This window comes from Oryza sativa, chromosome 8, assembly GCF_034140825.1.
Source record: "Oryza sativa Japonica Group chromosome 8, ASM3414082v1".
Lineage (NCBI taxonomy): Eukaryota > Viridiplantae > Streptophyta > Magnoliopsida > Poales > Poaceae > Oryza > Oryza sativa.
The window spans coordinates 20689639-20706906 of record NC_089042.1 but is presented as its reverse complement, the minus strand read 5'-3'; the positions used below and the strand labels follow the sequence as shown (position 1 = coordinate 20706906).

At 46.0% G+C, this 17268-nt stretch overlaps 3 protein-coding genes and 1 non-coding gene across 5 annotated transcripts; 2 read left to right on the top strand and 2 right to left on the bottom strand.

Annotated features, from left to right (window-relative positions):
- On the top strand, nucleotides 1-3458 carry LOC107277965 (probable inactive receptor kinase RLK902). Its single transcript, XM_015793808.3, has 2 exons — nucleotides 1-1711; nucleotides 2655-3458. The coding sequence occupies exons 1-2, from the start codon at nucleotides 391-393 to the stop codon at nucleotides 3272-3274; spliced, it is 1941 nt and encodes a 646-aa protein (XP_015649294.2). The 5' UTR covers nucleotides 1-390; the 3' UTR covers nucleotides 3275-3458.
- Nucleotides 3459-3545: 87 nt separating this feature from the next.
- Nucleotides 3546-10632, bottom strand: LOC4345619 (DNA repair protein RAD4). The gene is made up of 13 exons (XM_015794413.3): nucleotides 10435-10632; nucleotides 10207-10310; nucleotides 9457-9747; nucleotides 9048-9140; nucleotides 8788-8883; nucleotides 8584-8685; nucleotides 7273-7322; nucleotides 5994-6725; nucleotides 5711-5876; nucleotides 5404-5598; nucleotides 5176-5331; nucleotides 4868-5077; nucleotides 3546-4241 (listed from the first exon to the last, which is right to left on the bottom strand). The coding sequence occupies exons 1-13, from the start codon at nucleotides 10496-10498 to the stop codon at nucleotides 3858-3860; spliced, it is 2643 nt and encodes an 880-aa protein (XP_015649899.1). The 5' UTR covers nucleotides 10499-10632; the 3' UTR covers nucleotides 3546-3857.
- Nucleotides 10633-11507: 875 nt separating this feature from the next.
- Nucleotides 11508-11578, top strand: TRNAG-CCC (transfer RNA glycine (anticodon CCC)). Its single transcript has one exon. It is a non-coding gene; the product is annotated as a tRNA-Gly (tRNA).
- A 303-nt stretch (nucleotides 11579-11881) lies between these two features.
- CCZ1 (vacuolar fusion protein CCZ1 homolog) lies at nucleotides 11882-16702 on the bottom strand. 2 transcript variants are annotated; one of them, NM_001403577.1, is made up of 10 exons: nucleotides 16273-16631; nucleotides 15506-15599; nucleotides 14899-15082; nucleotides 14692-14801; nucleotides 14100-14195; nucleotides 13844-13998; nucleotides 13537-13780; nucleotides 13209-13364; nucleotides 12694-12923; nucleotides 11882-12275 (listed from the first exon to the last, which is right to left on the bottom strand). In NM_001403577.1, exons 1-10 carry the CDS (start codon nucleotides 16449-16451, stop codon nucleotides 12245-12247), a joined length of 1479 nt encoding a protein of 492 aa, NP_001390506.1. In that variant the 5' UTR covers nucleotides 16452-16631; the 3' UTR covers nucleotides 11882-12244. The 2 variants fall into 2 exon arrangements, with proteins under 2 accessions (NP_001390506.1, XP_015648147.1); XM_015792661.3 differs by having other exon boundaries at nucleotides 11892-12275; nucleotides 13537-13998; nucleotides 16273-16702.
- Between the last annotated feature and the right edge of the window lie 566 nt (nucleotides 16703-17268).

Here is a 17268-nt window from a genome sequence, read left to right as displayed (position 1 = left end):
TAATGCTACGTTTGGGCAGTCACATCAAATCAATGGGCTTATTTCAGCATGCTATGTCGGGCCCAATCTGCTCGCCGGCCGGCCGGCCGTCGCCGGCGCCATTGACGGCGTCGCTCTTCCTCGCCGCCGCTCGCTCGCTGCCTTCCAAACCCGCCGCCTCAGTTCTTTCACCTCACCACCCGACGACGTCGTCGTCCACGATGCTATGCGTGTGCATGCCAGCTGCGCGCATGGCGATCAATCGAGCTGGACAAAAACCGAGCTCTTCCAAATGGAGAAACCTAAGCTCTCTCGCCGCCGCGCGCGCGCGCGCGCCGCCTTCTTCGCCCGCCCATAAATCCCTTACCCAGCACAGCATCCTCCGCCTTCCTCGCGCGCTCTCGCTTCGCCATGGCGTCGTCCGGGCGACGCCGCGACGTCCTGCTGCTGCTGCTGCTGCTGGTGCTCGTCGCGCGCGCGGCGGCGGCCGACATGGCGGGCGACCGCGCGGCGCTGCTGGCGCTGCGGGACGCGGTGGGGGGGCGGCACCTGCCGTGGGACCCCTCGGCGCCCACGCCGTGCGGCGGCGCGTGGCGCGGCGTCGGGTGCTCCGCCTCCGGCGACCGCGTCACCGAGCTCCGGCTCCCCGGGAAGAGCCTGAGAGGAGCGGTGCCCGTGGGCACGGTCGGCAACCTCACCGCGCTGCGGACGCTGTCGCTCCGGATGAACGCGATATCCGGCGGGATCCCCGCGGACATCGGCGGCTGCGTCCAGCTCCGGTCGCTGAACCTCTCCGGGAACCGGCTCGCCGGCGGGTTGCCGGAGGGGCTCTTCTCGCTGGCGCTGCTCGAGAAGGTGGACCTCTCCGGGAACCGCCTCACCGGCGGCGTCTCGCCGGAGTTCAGCCGGCTCGCGAGCCTGACCACGCTGAACCTCGACCGCAACGGCTTCGATGGCACGCTCCCCGGTAACCTGACGCTGCCGAACCTCGCGCGGTTCAACGTGTCGTACAATGGCCAGCTCGGTGGCGCCGTGCCGGCGTCGCTCGCCGGGATGCCGGCGAGCGCCTTCCTCGGCACGTCGCTCTGCGGCGCCCCGCTCGCCCCGTGCGCCAACCCCTCGCCGACGCCGCCGTCGCCGCCCGGGGACAGCAAGGGCGGCGGAAAGCTCTCCCGTGGCGCGATCATCGGCATCGTCCTCGGCGCCGTGGCCGCGCTCGTCGTCGCGCTCACCGTGGGGTTCTTGGCGTGCTTCCGGCGCCGGGCGACGGCGCCACGGAGTCGGAGCACCGCCGCCGCGGCGGCCGCCCACGACGTGGCGGAGCCCATCACGGTGACCGTGGCGAGGACGGACATGGACGCCGCCGTCAAGCAGTCGCACTCGCCGCCGCCGCCGGGCGAAGGCAGCACCAAGCTGGTGTTCGTCGGCGGCGCGCCGGAGCGGCCGTACGACCTGGACACGCTGCTGCGCGCGTCGGCCGAGGTGGTCGGCAAGGGCGCGGCTGGGACGACGTACCGCGCGACGCTCGACGGCGGCGAGCCGGTGCTCGCCGTGAAGCGGCTGCGCGAGGTGAGCCTCTCGGAGCGCGAGTTCCGGGACCGCGTCGCGGCCATCGGCGCCGTCAGCCACGACAGCCTGCCGCGCCTCCTCGCCTACTTCTACAGCAGGGAGGAGAAGCTCCTCGTCTACGAGTTCGTCGTCGGCGCAGGCAGCCTCGCCGCCCTCCTCCACGGTTCGTTCATCACATCACCTCGCCTTCTCACTTCTCTTCGTGCAGCGAAAGAAACACGGTCTTTTGCTTATAAAGAGATTATGGGTTTGGCGGAAAAACATAAGAATTTTGGAGGATTTTAATTCTATAAAAAAAATTTCCATGAAGGTATTTGAAATAAATGATTGAACCCTATCTTATTCTTTGAAACTTCTATGGAATGGACAATCTTATATGGATTTTGGAGGAAATTTAGTAAGAGCTCTAACCTCTTAAAAATTTTTCTTTTGAGTCTATATCTCTCATCCCATTCCTGTATTTTTTATGAGTCCAATCAAACGGTTATTCCTATATTTTTCTTATATTTTGCAATCATTTGTTTTGTATTTACCTTCCTATTAAAATCATGCACATTTCCTATTTTTTTTTCATTCCTGCGATTCAAAGGGCTCTTATTATTTCACTCAATAGAGAGCATATATAAACCAGAAAAATAAGTAGTAAACAATAACTAATAACCCTAACACAAAATAAAGACAAACATTTATTCAAATCTATTTGTAAATCTGCACATGAAGTTGATAAATATCCATATGGCCGCTGTCTTTATGCTCCGTCACATAGTATTTAGTACTCCATCCGTTCCAGAATATAAGAAGTTTTAAGGTTGGACACGGTTATTAAGAAAGTAGGTATAAGTAAGTGGTGGAGGGTTGTGATTGGATGAGTAGTTGAGGTAGGTGAGAAAAATGAATGGTGGAGGGTTGTGATTGGTTGTGAAGAAAATGTTGGTAGAAAAGTTGTTATAAATTTTAGAATAAATTCTGAAGGCTAAAAATTATTATATTTTATGATGGAGGGAGTATTTTTTTTCATGTCACACTTTTGTAGTTGTGTTTAAAGTTGGAGTCAATACGTTTCCTGAATAGTAACTTCATATAAGATTTGATTGATGTTTATGTAGGCAACGGCGAGAAGCTGGACTTCGCGGCGCGGGCGCGCATCGCGCTGGCGGTGGCGCGCGGCGTGGCGTTCATCCACCGCGGAGGGCCAATCTCATCGCACGGCGACATCAAGTCGTCCAACGTCGTCGTCACCGCGACACGGGACGCCGCCTACGTCACCGACTACGGCCTGGCCCAGCTCGTCGGCGGCGCGGCGGCGCCGCCGACTACGAAGCGGGGCGCGGGGTACCGCGCGCCGGAGGTGGTCGACGCGCGGCGCGTGTCGCAGAGCGCCGACGTGTACAGCTTCGGCGTGCTGCTGCTCGAGCTGCTCAGCGGCCGGCCGCCGCTCGACGCGACGCCGGACGGCGGCGCCGCCGTCGACCTGCCGCGGTGGATGCGGTCGGTGGTGCAGGAGGAGTGGACGTCGGAGGTGTTCGACGCCGCCATCGGCAACGAGGCGCGCACCGAGGGGGAGATGATGCGGCTGCTGCAGCTGGGCATGGAGTGCACCGAGCACCACCCCGACCGGCGGCCGGCCATGGCCGAGGTGGAGGCGCGGATCGAGCGCATCGTCGAGGACGCGTGCCGGAACGCCGACTCCGGCAGCACGGACGGCAGCCGGAGCATGTCGGCGTGACCGGCGGCGAGCCGGGCCGGCGTGCGGCGTCCACGGTTTCCCTCGAGTTCCCTTTCAGTAAGGAGACATTGCCAAATTTGTTGTTGTTCCATTTCCTCTACTGTTCCTGGCTGCCGATTCTGCAGTGTCATAAGGTCACACACTGTTGACGTTGGATTGGATTGTTTATTTCATTATTCTCAAATTCCCTGAGATTCTTTCTCAACATGTGAATGCAATAAAGTTGGTGATAGAAATTTAATCAAGTTTAGCAGTGAAGAGGTAAAAGAAATAACTGGCAAACTCAACATTAGTTTGATAAAATCTTAGCGTGATGGCACTATGCTGAAACTTAAACAAGCATATACTGTTAACAGTTTTAACACCCACTACATTTCATACCATCAGCTTCAACTTTCAACACCTCATTTCAGTGCAACAGCTGAACTATGGGTTTAGCAAACTCACTCTTAACTCCCAACTCAAGACAAATGCATCAAAACCTGCATTCGTCAGAAGCATCACAGCTACCATAGTTTTGAGAGTTCACCTGGGACCAAAAACAGGCTACACCTTAAGTTAGTGCATTTCTGATATCATTTTGCTACAATTCCTCAACTTGGATTGAAAAACCACATGGACAGCGTTTCGTCCTCACAAACGTCTCTTCGTCGAAGCTCTGATCTTCCTCTGGATACTCATGCTCATGGTCATGGACAGGAAAAGGAGAATCAAATGGTCGGTCCGCCTGTAGTCTGCTTGAGCGAGTCTTCGTTTCCGAGCTTCGACTTTTGCGTGTGCCCTTCTGCTGACTAACATCTTGGGATGGTCCTTCTGGTCCGTGCTCTGATGAGGGTGCTTTGTAAGAGTCCTTCAACCGCTGTGTGGTTACGACGGAACACAGCAGCTGATACCACCTAATAAGAGCCTGAGCTTCCTCCTGCTTCCTCTCCTCGGCTTGTCTCCGTTCCTCTTGTTCTGCATATGCCTGGCAGAAAGCGTAGGAGTAAGTTAGACCAACTATAGAGCTAGCTTTGTATGTACCTGATGAAACTAGGAGAATTAGCTTTGGCCCTAGGCCTACATGACAGTGACACATCGATGTTATTTTCTAACTCGAGTGATTAGTGTTACTGAGCAATTTTCCCTGTTAGTTCTTGTTACGCAAGAGAGTACAGGAACCTAGAGACTATAATACCATCACTACCTCTAGCATATACATGAATATAACAATTCTACTCTTGATCATTACACTACTTTCCATAACATTGAGTGCATTATAATGAGACATGCTCAACAATGAGTTAAGCGCTATTATGAAACATGCTTATGCAAATACCTTTTTTTTTCTCGAAAACGAGAGAACTGCATTTCATTTCATCAAGGGGAAGAAAACAAAATAAAAATATTTACAAAGTGTGCAAATACCTTTCAAGCACACACTTTTGACTAAGGTGCTAACAGGTTTGGGCTAATTTGTGATTGTTAAAGATTGTTAATAATTTTACCTAATTAAACATCCACATCAGATTGCATAAAGGATCCGACTAAAATTGTAGACAGCAGGATGAATGGGACCAGAATTTTGAAAAATAAATCAAGTACTCAGCATACCTCTAAGATAGTATTTTTGAATTCGGAACAGACAACAATTCCATCAAAAACTGGAAGGCACCGGGTGTTTCGATAATCAAATCCAACCATGGCTGGGGCAAAATCAATTCCAAGTCTCTTTGCGACCTGGAATATTCTTGGTAACCTCAGGTGTACAGTACCAGGCGGAAGACATTTCTCTGACCACACATCGACTTGACCACGCTCATTCTTGGACATATTTTAGCATTTAATCAGCATGGAACACCACAAAATAAGCACTGATAGCTACCTAATGAAAATCAATAGTCATAATCAAGGAGGTCTACCTTTGGTACAATACCATTTACTGCATGGGGAAGTTGCAGCGGTTCCAGCTGCCATTTACCATATAGTTCCATGGTTGGCTTAAGCCCATCTTCATTACTATTACTATTAGATTGAATTGACTGAGAATTGAAAGTCCTCTTTGGCCGCGTCACGACCTGTGTACAGAAAAATGGTTACTTCACATGAAGACAGAAAAAAACTGCTAGCGCTGTGATTCTATTATGAACCTTTGCAGGCAACTCATTTTCTCTGACTTGCAGACCCTCCCGCAACCATCCATGTCTTGATTGCAGTGTCTGAACACAAGATCTAGGATAAACAGGATTCCCTTTACAGAAGCCAAGCACTGGGCCTTTGGGGTGAAGAACTTGGTTCTTGTGAAGCCACTTCTCAAGGGCATATAGATGATGGTCTTTGTAGGCCTAAGTGGTTATGGTTACATAAATAATTAGAAAAGCCAACAGGCAACCTTTGAAAGAAGCAAAAGGCATAACTAGAAGTTAACCAATATCGTAAACTCAGTAAGTGCATTGCCTGTTGATTGGTAGGAAGAGGCTCTGTTAAGGCCCTGGTCTGAAGTTCCATTTCTTCAGTGTTGTTCGTTGCTGCCAATTCAAGACGCTCTAGGGGTGCCAAAACACTTTTCCACCACTCAGGATTCACTCTCCCCTGAACAATTCTGTGCCATTGCAGGCAATACCTAGGAAAATATAGAACACAGTTCTCAAACCAGTTCTTTTACAAATTTCCAAAAGCAAAGAATATATCCTCATGATTCTATATAGCTACTAAGTTAGGAATTATGAAAGAGGTAAACCTTCTGGTCACATCTTTAGCACCATTTCCAGCAAAGGCAACAACATATCTCAAAGGCTTCCTGCAAACAGCGGAAGCAGCTTCTACTTTTTGTTCACCATCAATAATATCATTTGCAACATCAACATGGACCCATCTTCCAGACGATGCCTCGCCACCACAAAATACCTCAGCCCAAAATAACGGTGCTCTATTCCTCGACCAAACCACGCTCGAGTTGCTTGAGGCTTCTTCACTTTTTCGTAACTTCTTCAATGGTGGAGTTGAACTTAGTAAGCTATCAGTTGACTGATTTAATTGAGTTGCTAGCTTGTTGTCTTGACTTTTAGCTGCAGATGCTAAAAGAGCCATTTCCAGCTGCAACTCAAATTCCAAATCCCCTTTTCGTCTTGGTACTTCAGCATTACTGGAGGTGGAAGGATATTGGCTGCTGGATGAGCTATCTTTTGATAGTGATGCAGAGCTATCTCTCTGATTTGCCTTGCACTTCGACAATTTTTTAGACAAACTTTTCCTGCAGCCTTGAACTTTGACTTGTTTTGGAGTTGTATTGATGCTACCTTCAGTATTGTTTTGTGACAGGACAGGTGAAAGGTTATTATACTCATTATGGCCTGCAACAAAAGAACTAGATGGCAGCGCCTTTGTACAAAGCCTAGGTTCATCCTGATTTGATGTCCCCATTGATTTAGTGTCAGGCTTGAGACCAGCAACATCCAGATTCGCAACAAACCTAGAAGGGAAGCTATACTTAGAATTGGTTCAGAAGGTTATCGAACAAAACCACAGGACAACATAATGAACCTTTATATGCGCTTTTACTAACTATAATAGATGGTCTTACAATTGAAATTTCCTTGATCTTTATGGGAAGTTCGATAGGAAGAAAAAAAAATAAATCAGTCTGGGGAGGAGTAATATCAACTATTCTAACCCAAGCACCCGAGGATTTTATCAAACTGTAGTTTATTGAAAGTTAGTTAAGAGTCCATTCTACTGAACCACTTCTTTAGAATATGACAAATTCTTTTTTTTTATCAGAACAAAGAAAAAGAAGAAATCTATTCTCTGGAAGAGATCAGAAAATCCAGTTTTCACCACGGAATTAAACATATAATACATATCATGGAAACTGTTTACTATAATTATAAACCTGCGTGGAACAAAAGCAAACAGCATTCGACGAGAATGGATTGCAAAATGATTTATGGATTTTTTATGCTAACGTTCTGGAATGGATGGAATCAATCATAAAACTAATTACAGAGTGAAATCCATACCTAGCTGTTAAGTTGAGAGCCCTAAACAATGCCACTGAAAGTGCACAAACCTGCATTGCAAACGAATTATTTGGCAGCTTTAAACAGAAATAGCGTCTTGTTTTACAAAAGAGGAGATTTTTTATTTGCCATTGAAAGACTGAAAGTTGACATTATACCTTATATGCCATAGGAAAAGTTCTCCCTTCATTGCTACTCCTTCAGAGTTTTGTTACCTTATTTGCCACTCGACAGTCCTGTATAAGTTTGCTGTTAAGTGGTCCACAAAAAAAAAAGACAGTTCTGCATCTTCTCCAGCCAAAAAGGAGTCAAGGTAGTCATGGTCACTCCAGGTGCACTGGCTCCATCCTCCTTCCATTGTGACATCAAGGAACCTCTCCATCATTATCTTCCCCATTGAGAACCGGAGCACCAGGGGTCCAAGAACAATTTCAGCAGCGTAAAGATGTGTTCCCATACCCATATTTCTTTACCTAAAGCAATCATTTTACCATATTTGTTTCAGAGCATTTCCTCACTGGAATTGCAAAAGGATAGTTGATTCCCACTGACAACTACACAGTACTCCTCATGACGCATTCTACCTCGTATGCTTATTGGTTTCAATGTTTGTGCACTGAAACCTGTTCACGCCATGAGAAAGCACACCTGCACCATGCGTTTGATGGCCCTAGGACTGATCAGCTTGTTAATGCATCCCTATTCTCCCTCGTTCCAAGGTGAGAAGACTGGTCGACCGTCGACCTGTGAATGTATCTCTTGCTTTCCTTTGGTAGTGTTACTGCATGGTGCGTAACTCATGACCACTATAGGCAAGAGTCATGTCGGTAGGCCTTTGGTGTTTTGTGCACAGTTACTGATGGAACACTCTATGCCACCAACTTGGCATGCGCATACCGAGCTGCTGGAGTCTCTCGTCCTTCTATTTTGGCCCCAAAAAGAAAAAAAAACTGACAGTATTTTATATGTTGGTGGCAACCTTACCTAAAAGGGCAGACGACAATAGAAATAACAGAACAATATTTAGGGGTGACAATGAAGGGAGACCAAGTTTCCTGACGGCACATAACCAATGGTGTCAACTTTCAGTGGCAACTAAAGATTGTTTTTTTTTCCAAAAGAAATGAAGTAGACATTGACAATCCATATCAAATCTCAATGGAAAACATATTTTGGGGCATTGAAATATGACAACTCTTATTCACTTTTTAGGTTTTCCAAATCTGAGAAACATGAATAAGAAAAATAAGTTTGCTGAAATAAAGACAGCAGATTTGTTTCACAGCATAATCTTCAGGGAGAAGATGATACCTCTTCAGCAGTGCCTACATAACTTTGAAGAGCAAATGCCAAATTTGATTTAAAAGACCCCTTGTCGTCGGATTGTGCAATTACACTGAAAGTGTTGTGGAACTGCAGACAAATAAATGCAAATTAAAAGATTTCATCTAAAAACTACTATTTCATAAAACTTCACATTTTTAGTCAATAAAATAATATATGAAGGGGACTTACCCAGCTCACAAGACTACGCAGTTCATTAGCTTTCAGAATTGGAGTGTCTACAGAATTCCGTAGTACATGTTGTGGTAAAACAGAGAGAATTGAAGCCTGGAAAGAACATTTCAAAGAATATTGACACAATTCTGTTTGAAACACACCTCTGTTTTAACCACTATGATTCATAAATCATAATGCCACTTCATCATTTTGGAACATGAGAAATACAGAATCTGGTGTAAATGAAATAATGAATACCACTGTAATGCTCGCACCTGAATCAGAGGATCATTGCAAGCCTTGTCAATTACCCTACCCCTTGCTAGTAGGCAAAGCAAATGGACCCTGTGCACGAGTTCAGCCAACTCCTGGATAATCAGAAATAAAACTAACAGGTCAAAATTCAAAGATAACAAAGATATTTAAAGCACACAAGAAAGGAAAAGGCAGTGACTCTTTTAGATATGGTCCAAAGCTTGTGACGAAACTCCTGAGCATTACATACAACTTGGCAAATGAGCTGGCGCCAGGAAACTCTTAGAAGGCAAATAGAATTTTTTTATAAAAAAATTTTCAACGATAAAATTAGACTTATAGTAACAGGTTATAAACTTAATGCAAATGTCCATGAGCTCATCTGTGTCAGACGCCTTAACTGAAAATTTCTCTCAAGAAATATTTTACCTTTTCTTCAGCAGTAAGCCTCCGAGCAGTCTTCTTTTCAGTGGAAGAGGGTAGATCAGTGAACTCAACGGTGACTGTCTCTCCAAGCTCATGGGAATAACACTCATCGTGTTCCGCCGCGAAAACAATCCCTTCTTCCCAGTCCATATCAGCTGCATCTGGATCTTCTTCCTCCAAACTGTTCTTTTCAGAGCCATCCCTACCGAACCTCGTCATCCCGGCATCGTCATAACCCTCTGCATGGACCTTAACGTTTTTACTTTTATCCTCCAATGCCGATTCCATTTCCACCTGAAGAGACAATAGCAGTTGAGCCCTATCAGCTAGGAGTAATACTTAAAATCCACCAACATCATTAAACCTTCAGAGTCCTAAGCCAGAACCTATCCATGATTCAACACATCGAGTTGGTTTATTTTTTTGTCTCAAAATCAATGCATTCTATAGTAATTATTTGGCATCCTTTTGACATATGCTTCCGACTCAATTACACTCCTTAAGAGTGCAAAACTTAGACTTGAATAAATAATAAGGACCCAGAGCATTTTTGATCAATTTTACTAGTTTAGCGAGTTTGAAGTCATACAATGTGAACATATGTCGAACAATCGCGCTTAACCACAAGGAACATTTAGAGCCCGAAGTTCCTGAACAAGCCACAGATGGTAAAATAGTTCTCGACTTGTCGCAATGAGGAAATCAAGCACAGAGCCTTTAGTCCTTCACAAACACCGATTTAATTTAATTTACCTTGGCGGGCGACTTCCCTTTCTCCGCGGCCGGCGAAGCCCTCCGGCGACGGCGAGGCGTGCCACCGCCCCTCGCAACGTCCCCTCCTGATCCTCCGCTTGCCCCTGCGGGACGAACAAACACCGGTTTCAGTTGGGAAGATGACGGAGGCGGGGTTCGTGGGAACAGGATTGGGGGGGGGGGAGGGGGGGTGGATTTCGGCGGCACGGCGGGCGGCCGGAGACGAACCGGAAGGCGGGGTTTCGGCAGCGGCGGCGGCGTGGTGGCCGTCGCGCTGGCTCCTGGTCCGCATTATACCTGGGCGTTAAGCACAGGCAAAGCTGCTGCAGCAGCAGCAGCGATCCTCGTGGCTTGATCGTCGCGATTCCCGGCGAAGATTTGGGAGAGGGAGGCGGCGGCGGCGGTGGCGGTGGCGCGTTAGGTTTCAGGGGAGGAAGGGGAAGAGAGAGAGAGAGAGAGAGAGGGAGACGGCGCGGTGCGGCGCCACGATGCTACGAGACTGGTGGTGGACGGTGCGATGGTCTGGTTTCGCGCGCCGGGAGAGGCGAGGGTGGGGCCCAGATGTAAGTGGGTTTTGGCCTAGGCGTGGGGCCCACCTGGCCGCCTGGGTTAATTAGGACGTGGCGATATAGGGTCCACATGTTAGGTGACTGCTCCCATAGACGCCCCCAGCGCTCATAGCTTGTTGTTTGGAATTTGAGCGAAGAGGATTGGAAATTTATATGAGTGAATTGATGATAAGATTAAGATGTGAATTTAATTTTTAATCTCAATATCTTATTTGGTAGAGGTGATGGAAATTGATAGGGAGTTTAGTTAGAGATTAGATCATTAATAAAAACGGATAATTGATATTTGCTTAGATAAAGTAAATGAGGAATTCCTTCCCAATTACCTACCCCTACCAGATATTGAAAAGGAGGAAGTTCCAAACAAAACACTTAATAGTATCATCCCTCTAAACTCTCAATCCCTTTTAAAACTCCCTCCAACCAAACATGCCGTATATATGGGTAATTAAAAAAAGTTAAATATAACTTTACCATTTGTACCCTACTTAAATGTTGGTAATTTCGAAAGATTCTCTCCTAGATACTCTATGAAAAATTGGTAAGACTTTAAGACAAATACAATCAACACTACAAAAATTCGATAACATTAAAATATATCGAAATTTGATATTACAAAATTTTAGTAACGTTGATTTTGATAAGAAAGTGATCAAAGCCCTCAGTTATCTTCGTTCGCTCACCGGGAAATTATATCATCATATACCTAAATTTTCAGAACGATGACAGAAAGCGCATCTGGTGTAGTGGTATCATAGTACCCTCCCACGGTACTGACCGGGGTTCGATTCCCCGGATGAGCAATCGGTTTTGTAGAATATTTTTGCCATTTTTTTTGTATTGATTTTCATCATTACGTTTCTCTATGAACGCTTTCAAGCAATCAGCTATTTTTTGGTTTGTATTGATTCTTTTTTCATCAACATGTTTATTTCCTATCTTTGTCTCTGAACACTCGGCTTTACTGTGTCCAAAGAATCTCATCTTACCTATAGTTTTCTAACCATTCTCATGATCTCTTCCCGGTGAGCATCCCACGTTCTTTCTGGCACATCTTCAAATCCCCCAGGAAATCAATCACTCTGGGTATAAGTTACGCAAATCACAACAACAAACTGAATTGAAACATAGATATCGAAGCAATCGAATGAACTACTACATAAGTCAGCAGGTCCATCGTCAGAATATACAACAAACAAATTAAGATGGTCGAATCTGGAACTGGAAGGACGTCGGAGCGCAGGGCAGGGGAAACTGACTGTTTCCTGCGCTGTATTGTTCTCTGACGAAGCTATTTGTTTTGTATGCATAGAAAGGCAACAACATGGCAGCTGTACAACATGTACGAATCTCTTCAAAATAACAAGATCCATATTCACGACACCATGAGGGAGCGAGCCGCACAGCCTAAATGACGAAGCTGGATAGGTGAGTGGTTTGGATAAAACAATCGTTGTCATTTCGGTGTTCTAGTCTGTAGAGAATGCTCCTTCACAGTACCTGAGAGAGGAAGGCAATCGTTAGAAAAATCGAAAGCATGTTTACGCGGTTAGGCCAATGCGTGATAATGGAACTATTATAACTCAGGTGATCAAAGTAACCAAAGCTGGTCATATAATGTGGTAAGATATGCTTCTGCCCCTTTACAAGATATTGAGATATACCACGTTTAGGCGGTTAATGCATGACAGTGGAATTATAACTCAAGTGGTCACAGTAAACCAAAGCTGGTCATATAATGTGGTAAGATATGCTTCTGCCCCTTTAGGCCTTATTCAGTTTGATGGGGATTGAAGAGGATCGGAGGGGATTGAGAGGGAATAATTCCACATCACAATAGGTGTGGAATAAATCCCCTCCATTCCCCCCACCTAGGGATTTACCGAACATGACCTTACAAGGTATTGAGTAAATATACCTGTTGCTAAACTTCTCGATGGCAGTAGATGCATAAAGAAGTGTTTCACCAGCCTTCTCTAACGCCATATAAAGTTCTCTTCCTCGGGTAACTTTAGCAATGACCCATGCATTATTTTTGGCTCTGATGCATACTTCAAAATCCTTGTCATGACAAGAGTCAGACCTCTTGGCCCTTGACTTCTCCAAATCTATTTCTTCTCTTAGTCTATTCAAGGAAAGTAGAGAATCCTGCATGATTTCATTGCAGAGCACGGTTAAAAGAAATGCATGGCAATCCAATTCAACACAAAAACGTAAAATTGCAACCGAAGAACAATAGTGAGGAAGAAATGAACAGGAGATACGAATTGATCATCTAAAACATATTAGTCTACAAAAACAGACCAACATTAACAATCTTTAGGATCTAAAATTTATGGAAATATTGAGGTGAAGAGAAGAACAGAACCATTAACACATATTGTAGGAAACATCGTATGTTTACTCTATATGCAAGTATGCAACAGAACAAACCTTTGAGAGGGTGGTGACTTTCCCAGGTGGGGAGGCTCTTGATACTTTTCTATCTGGATCAACAAGTAAGTAGCGATATCCACCAACATGATAAGCATTTTCTCCTCCCCATCCTCGTGATAATTTCAGCTCCAGAGTCACAATGTTCTGTGATGCCTGCAATATAAATATAAAAAAATGAGCATGTGTTCACAACCACAGTATCAATATTTTGCAAGCCACACCAGACATGAGAATATTTCTTATTTTCATTCAACATGGCCTGCTTGAGCTCAGTACCGCATCAAGAAATCATGAAAAGGGTGGAAATTATGCAAGGGCCACTCACATTTTCAAGAAGATGTCTCTTCACATGAGCAATGCCATCATCTCCATTTATTAGAGATGAAGCTGGAATCAGTAGCAGAATGGTTATGTTCTTGTGCTGATAAACACAGAGATGCATGCGGTCTTCTGCCTGCTGGAACCACAGTATGGGAACCCAAGCCACAGCACCACGAACTTCTGAAGTAGTGGAACCAGCGGCAACAAAACCATCCTTTCCTTTGTATAGTTTCTCACGCTGGAGAGGCCTGAAATAATGATGCATCTGATTTTGTCCACCAGGAGAAGTATCACGAGATCGACTACGATACCTTTCTACTGAAGCTGTTCCATTTGATGAACTAGAAGTGGGGCCAGCATGAACCGAAGTTCCTTTCCGCAGATAGGACCAGGAAGTTGCATTGGACAATAAAGCACGAGGAGTTAACCTCAAGATAGCATAAGTATATAGGTTTAGTGTATCATCCTACAAAGTGGTAAAACTACATTAATCACATGGGAACTGCTCAAAGCCATCAAAGAAAACAAAGTTATAAAAGAAGTGATGATTAAAGGGAGACCCCGTACCGGTGGAAGTGTTGTGGACACCAAGAGATCTTCAAATAATACAAGTGATTGGCACATGACATTTCCAAGACATGACCCAAGAACTGTGGTGAGTGACTGCAAATATTCATGCATCAATAGTTGAAACAGAGAAAACAAATCTATGTAATTATCAGAGTCAAGATGACTTTAGACAGTACTTTAAGCACAGCTTCATAACACTATAACAGTGAGACAATAGCTATCTAGGGGTAGTTAAGTTGTGAGAGTTGATTCCAAAAGTTCTCCCCCTCGGAAAGCAGGCTTCTGCATAAGTACATACTCCTACAAGTACAACAGAGCAACCGTTTTTAAGCCTATAACATCATTAGCTACCTTCGAAAATGACTACTAGACCCTCAAGAAAACGCCGATCTCATAATCTGAAAACCAGACTACAACTCTGGACAGGACATAAATAACAGGCCGCTAGCAAGAAAAATAACATATTTCACACAAGCAATAATTATAAAAGCAAGAGACAACTATCATGTACCCTGAAAAGATCAAAAGGTACTACAGTTATATTTCTGTAACTAGGAGGTCTTTCATGTTTGAAGAGTACATTTCCTACCTGAACTTCAAGTGCCACTTCTCGTGAGATTGTTAGCATTTGGACAGTTCCTCGCTCCTTTAGGCAATCACGGAAGGTTGGCAATTGTATCTTTTTACCAGCATTAAAATCTGCTCAAGAACATGTTCATGAAGACCAAATGTATATTTCTTTAAAGGGCAATGTTGCGCTCATGTTATACACAATATGAATGGAAACGAGACTCACCACTTAAATAATCTGTGAAAAATGTGCGAAGGTGACCACGGGCAAGTTCTGCACTGGGTTGCCTGTCAAGTAAAGTTCGAATTGGTCCGTGGAACATTGTGAAAAGCGAGTGAACCTCTTTAAGAATTCCTTGCAATGCACCACACCGCCAAGTTGACTCAATGTCCTTGTTTTTCTCCACTACCTATGCATGAACAAGTTTTCACTGGAAATGAGTATGATAATCATTCAAGTTATAAGTGCAAAAAAAGATTTACAGACAATTTGCTGGGAAAGGAACAAGTGTTATGAAGCAAACTCATAGCTTCTTCAGTTAAAAATAAAGAAATCCAAAATGGTCATTATACTATCTGCGAGACTGAAGGCATAGTATGCTTGAGTATGAACGCCCATGTTCTCGTTACAGAATTTACTTTGGTGGCAGACTAGAAATACTCTTGGTTCTTGAATGTTTTCAGGATTTCCAGTAAATATTGTTCAATGACAATAGGTGACAGACAAAGGTTACATGCTGTTTTTAACTACACCCAATTGAAGAGGCTCTAGAGTACAACAATTTGGTTTATAACAAATAGTGATGAACTGTTAATGTAAGAACAGCCATTACCAGAACCATCCATATATCTGCTTCAGCTTGGTAAAAAACATGGGAGTGTTTCTCTGATTCTATCACCTCACAATCATCATCAGGAGAAAATATTCTGCACAGGAATAATATTTAGATAGATAAGCCAACAGATAAAAGCAAAAGGTATAAGTGCAGAAGCACCAGTCGCGAGAAAGTGCTTATGGTTGGAACTAAAAGCAAAAATTAAAATAACAGGCAAATTTTGCCCCTAGTTACATATACTACAATTTTGTGAAATAATTTAAAAATCGGATTCTGAAATAAGGAGCAACAAGCAGTGAAACTGCACCTAATTTGGATTCAAGAACAGAACGGGTAGTATGTCTGACTATACTATCTCGAAGCAGATAAAAGTTAAGTTCTATGGGGATCTAAGAAGGATCTCATCCTAACGAACCAAATACATTCACCTCGGACTCCAATTACAATCAACACGCCAGAATTATCCCCCATAAGGATCTCACCCTGATGAACCAAATTCATTCACCTCCAACTCCGATTACAATCAACACGCCAGAATTTTCCCATATAAACCCCTTCGCCTGAAATCCCATGAGCTTCAAGGTCGTTGGAATTCCGCTCGTCCACGCAACTAAGTGCTACAAATCGTTCCTAAACAACTAACCTCCACGAGCAACAAAGCTCCGACCGAATAAGCTAAGAGCTCCAACCTGCGCGAGGAGCCAAGCAGCAGCACGAACAGGAGGGGGATGCGAGTGAGAAGGGGGTGGAGCAAAACTGCAAACCTAGCGAAGGTGATGATCCCCTCGCAGAGGCCGATGACGGAGAGCTGGAGGAGGATGGGGCAGTCGGTGGGGTGGAAGAAGAGGATCTTGTCGAGCTCCTGCCCCTCCTGCTGCCCCCGCCTCAGGTCGAACACGCACAGCTGCGGCCCCTCCCCCGCCGCCGCCGACGAGAGCCCCATCCCCCCCTTCCCCCGTCACACGCTACCTGCTTGGCTGGGGTTCCTGGAAGGGAGGAGGGGAGAGATCCGGCGAGCGGCGCGGCCGGGGAGAGGGGAGGGGAGGGGAGGGGAGGGGAGGAGCGCGTGCGGGGGGCGGAGGCGACGGCGAGTGGTGGTGGTGGTTGCGGCCGGCGACGGGGCGGCGCGGTGCGGAAGAGGAGGAGGAGGAGGAGGTGGACTGGTGGGTGCGAAGCGTGACGTGACGGGCTCGCGAGTTGGGCTGGGATTGGGCTGGATGAGATTTATGTCCCATGGGTCGTTTGAGACCCATCTCGTATGGGTATCCCGGGATGACGATGAATCGATGATGCTCTTGGGCTTTGTCTGCTGTATATGTGTGAGCAAAATGTCTAATATAAGGCCGGTCACAGTGCGGGTAACGCACATGAGGAGCTCAAAGCCTCCAGCTAGACAACGAACCGGGTAAAGAACCACACTTTACAGTGCATGTGTCTTAAGCAATACATGTTAGTGGGTCCCACCCATCTCTCTTTTCACATCCATCATCTCTCCTCCCCTCTCTCTCTATCCTCTCTCCTCGCATTCCCAAACCAGGACGGCAAGCGGCAAGGGGCAAGGATGGCGGGCAAGGATGCGAAGACGCCGGTGCCTCTCATCATCGAGGCTGGATGCCACAGACGCCGCACCGGCGCCTCCCTCCCCCTACCCCCTCTGCAACGACGGACTCTCGGCGGGGTCTTCCTCGCGGAGGTCGCTGCGCGACCTCGTCTTCCTCGCGGACGACAAGCGGCGGCACGGTCGTCCTCGCGGAGGTCGC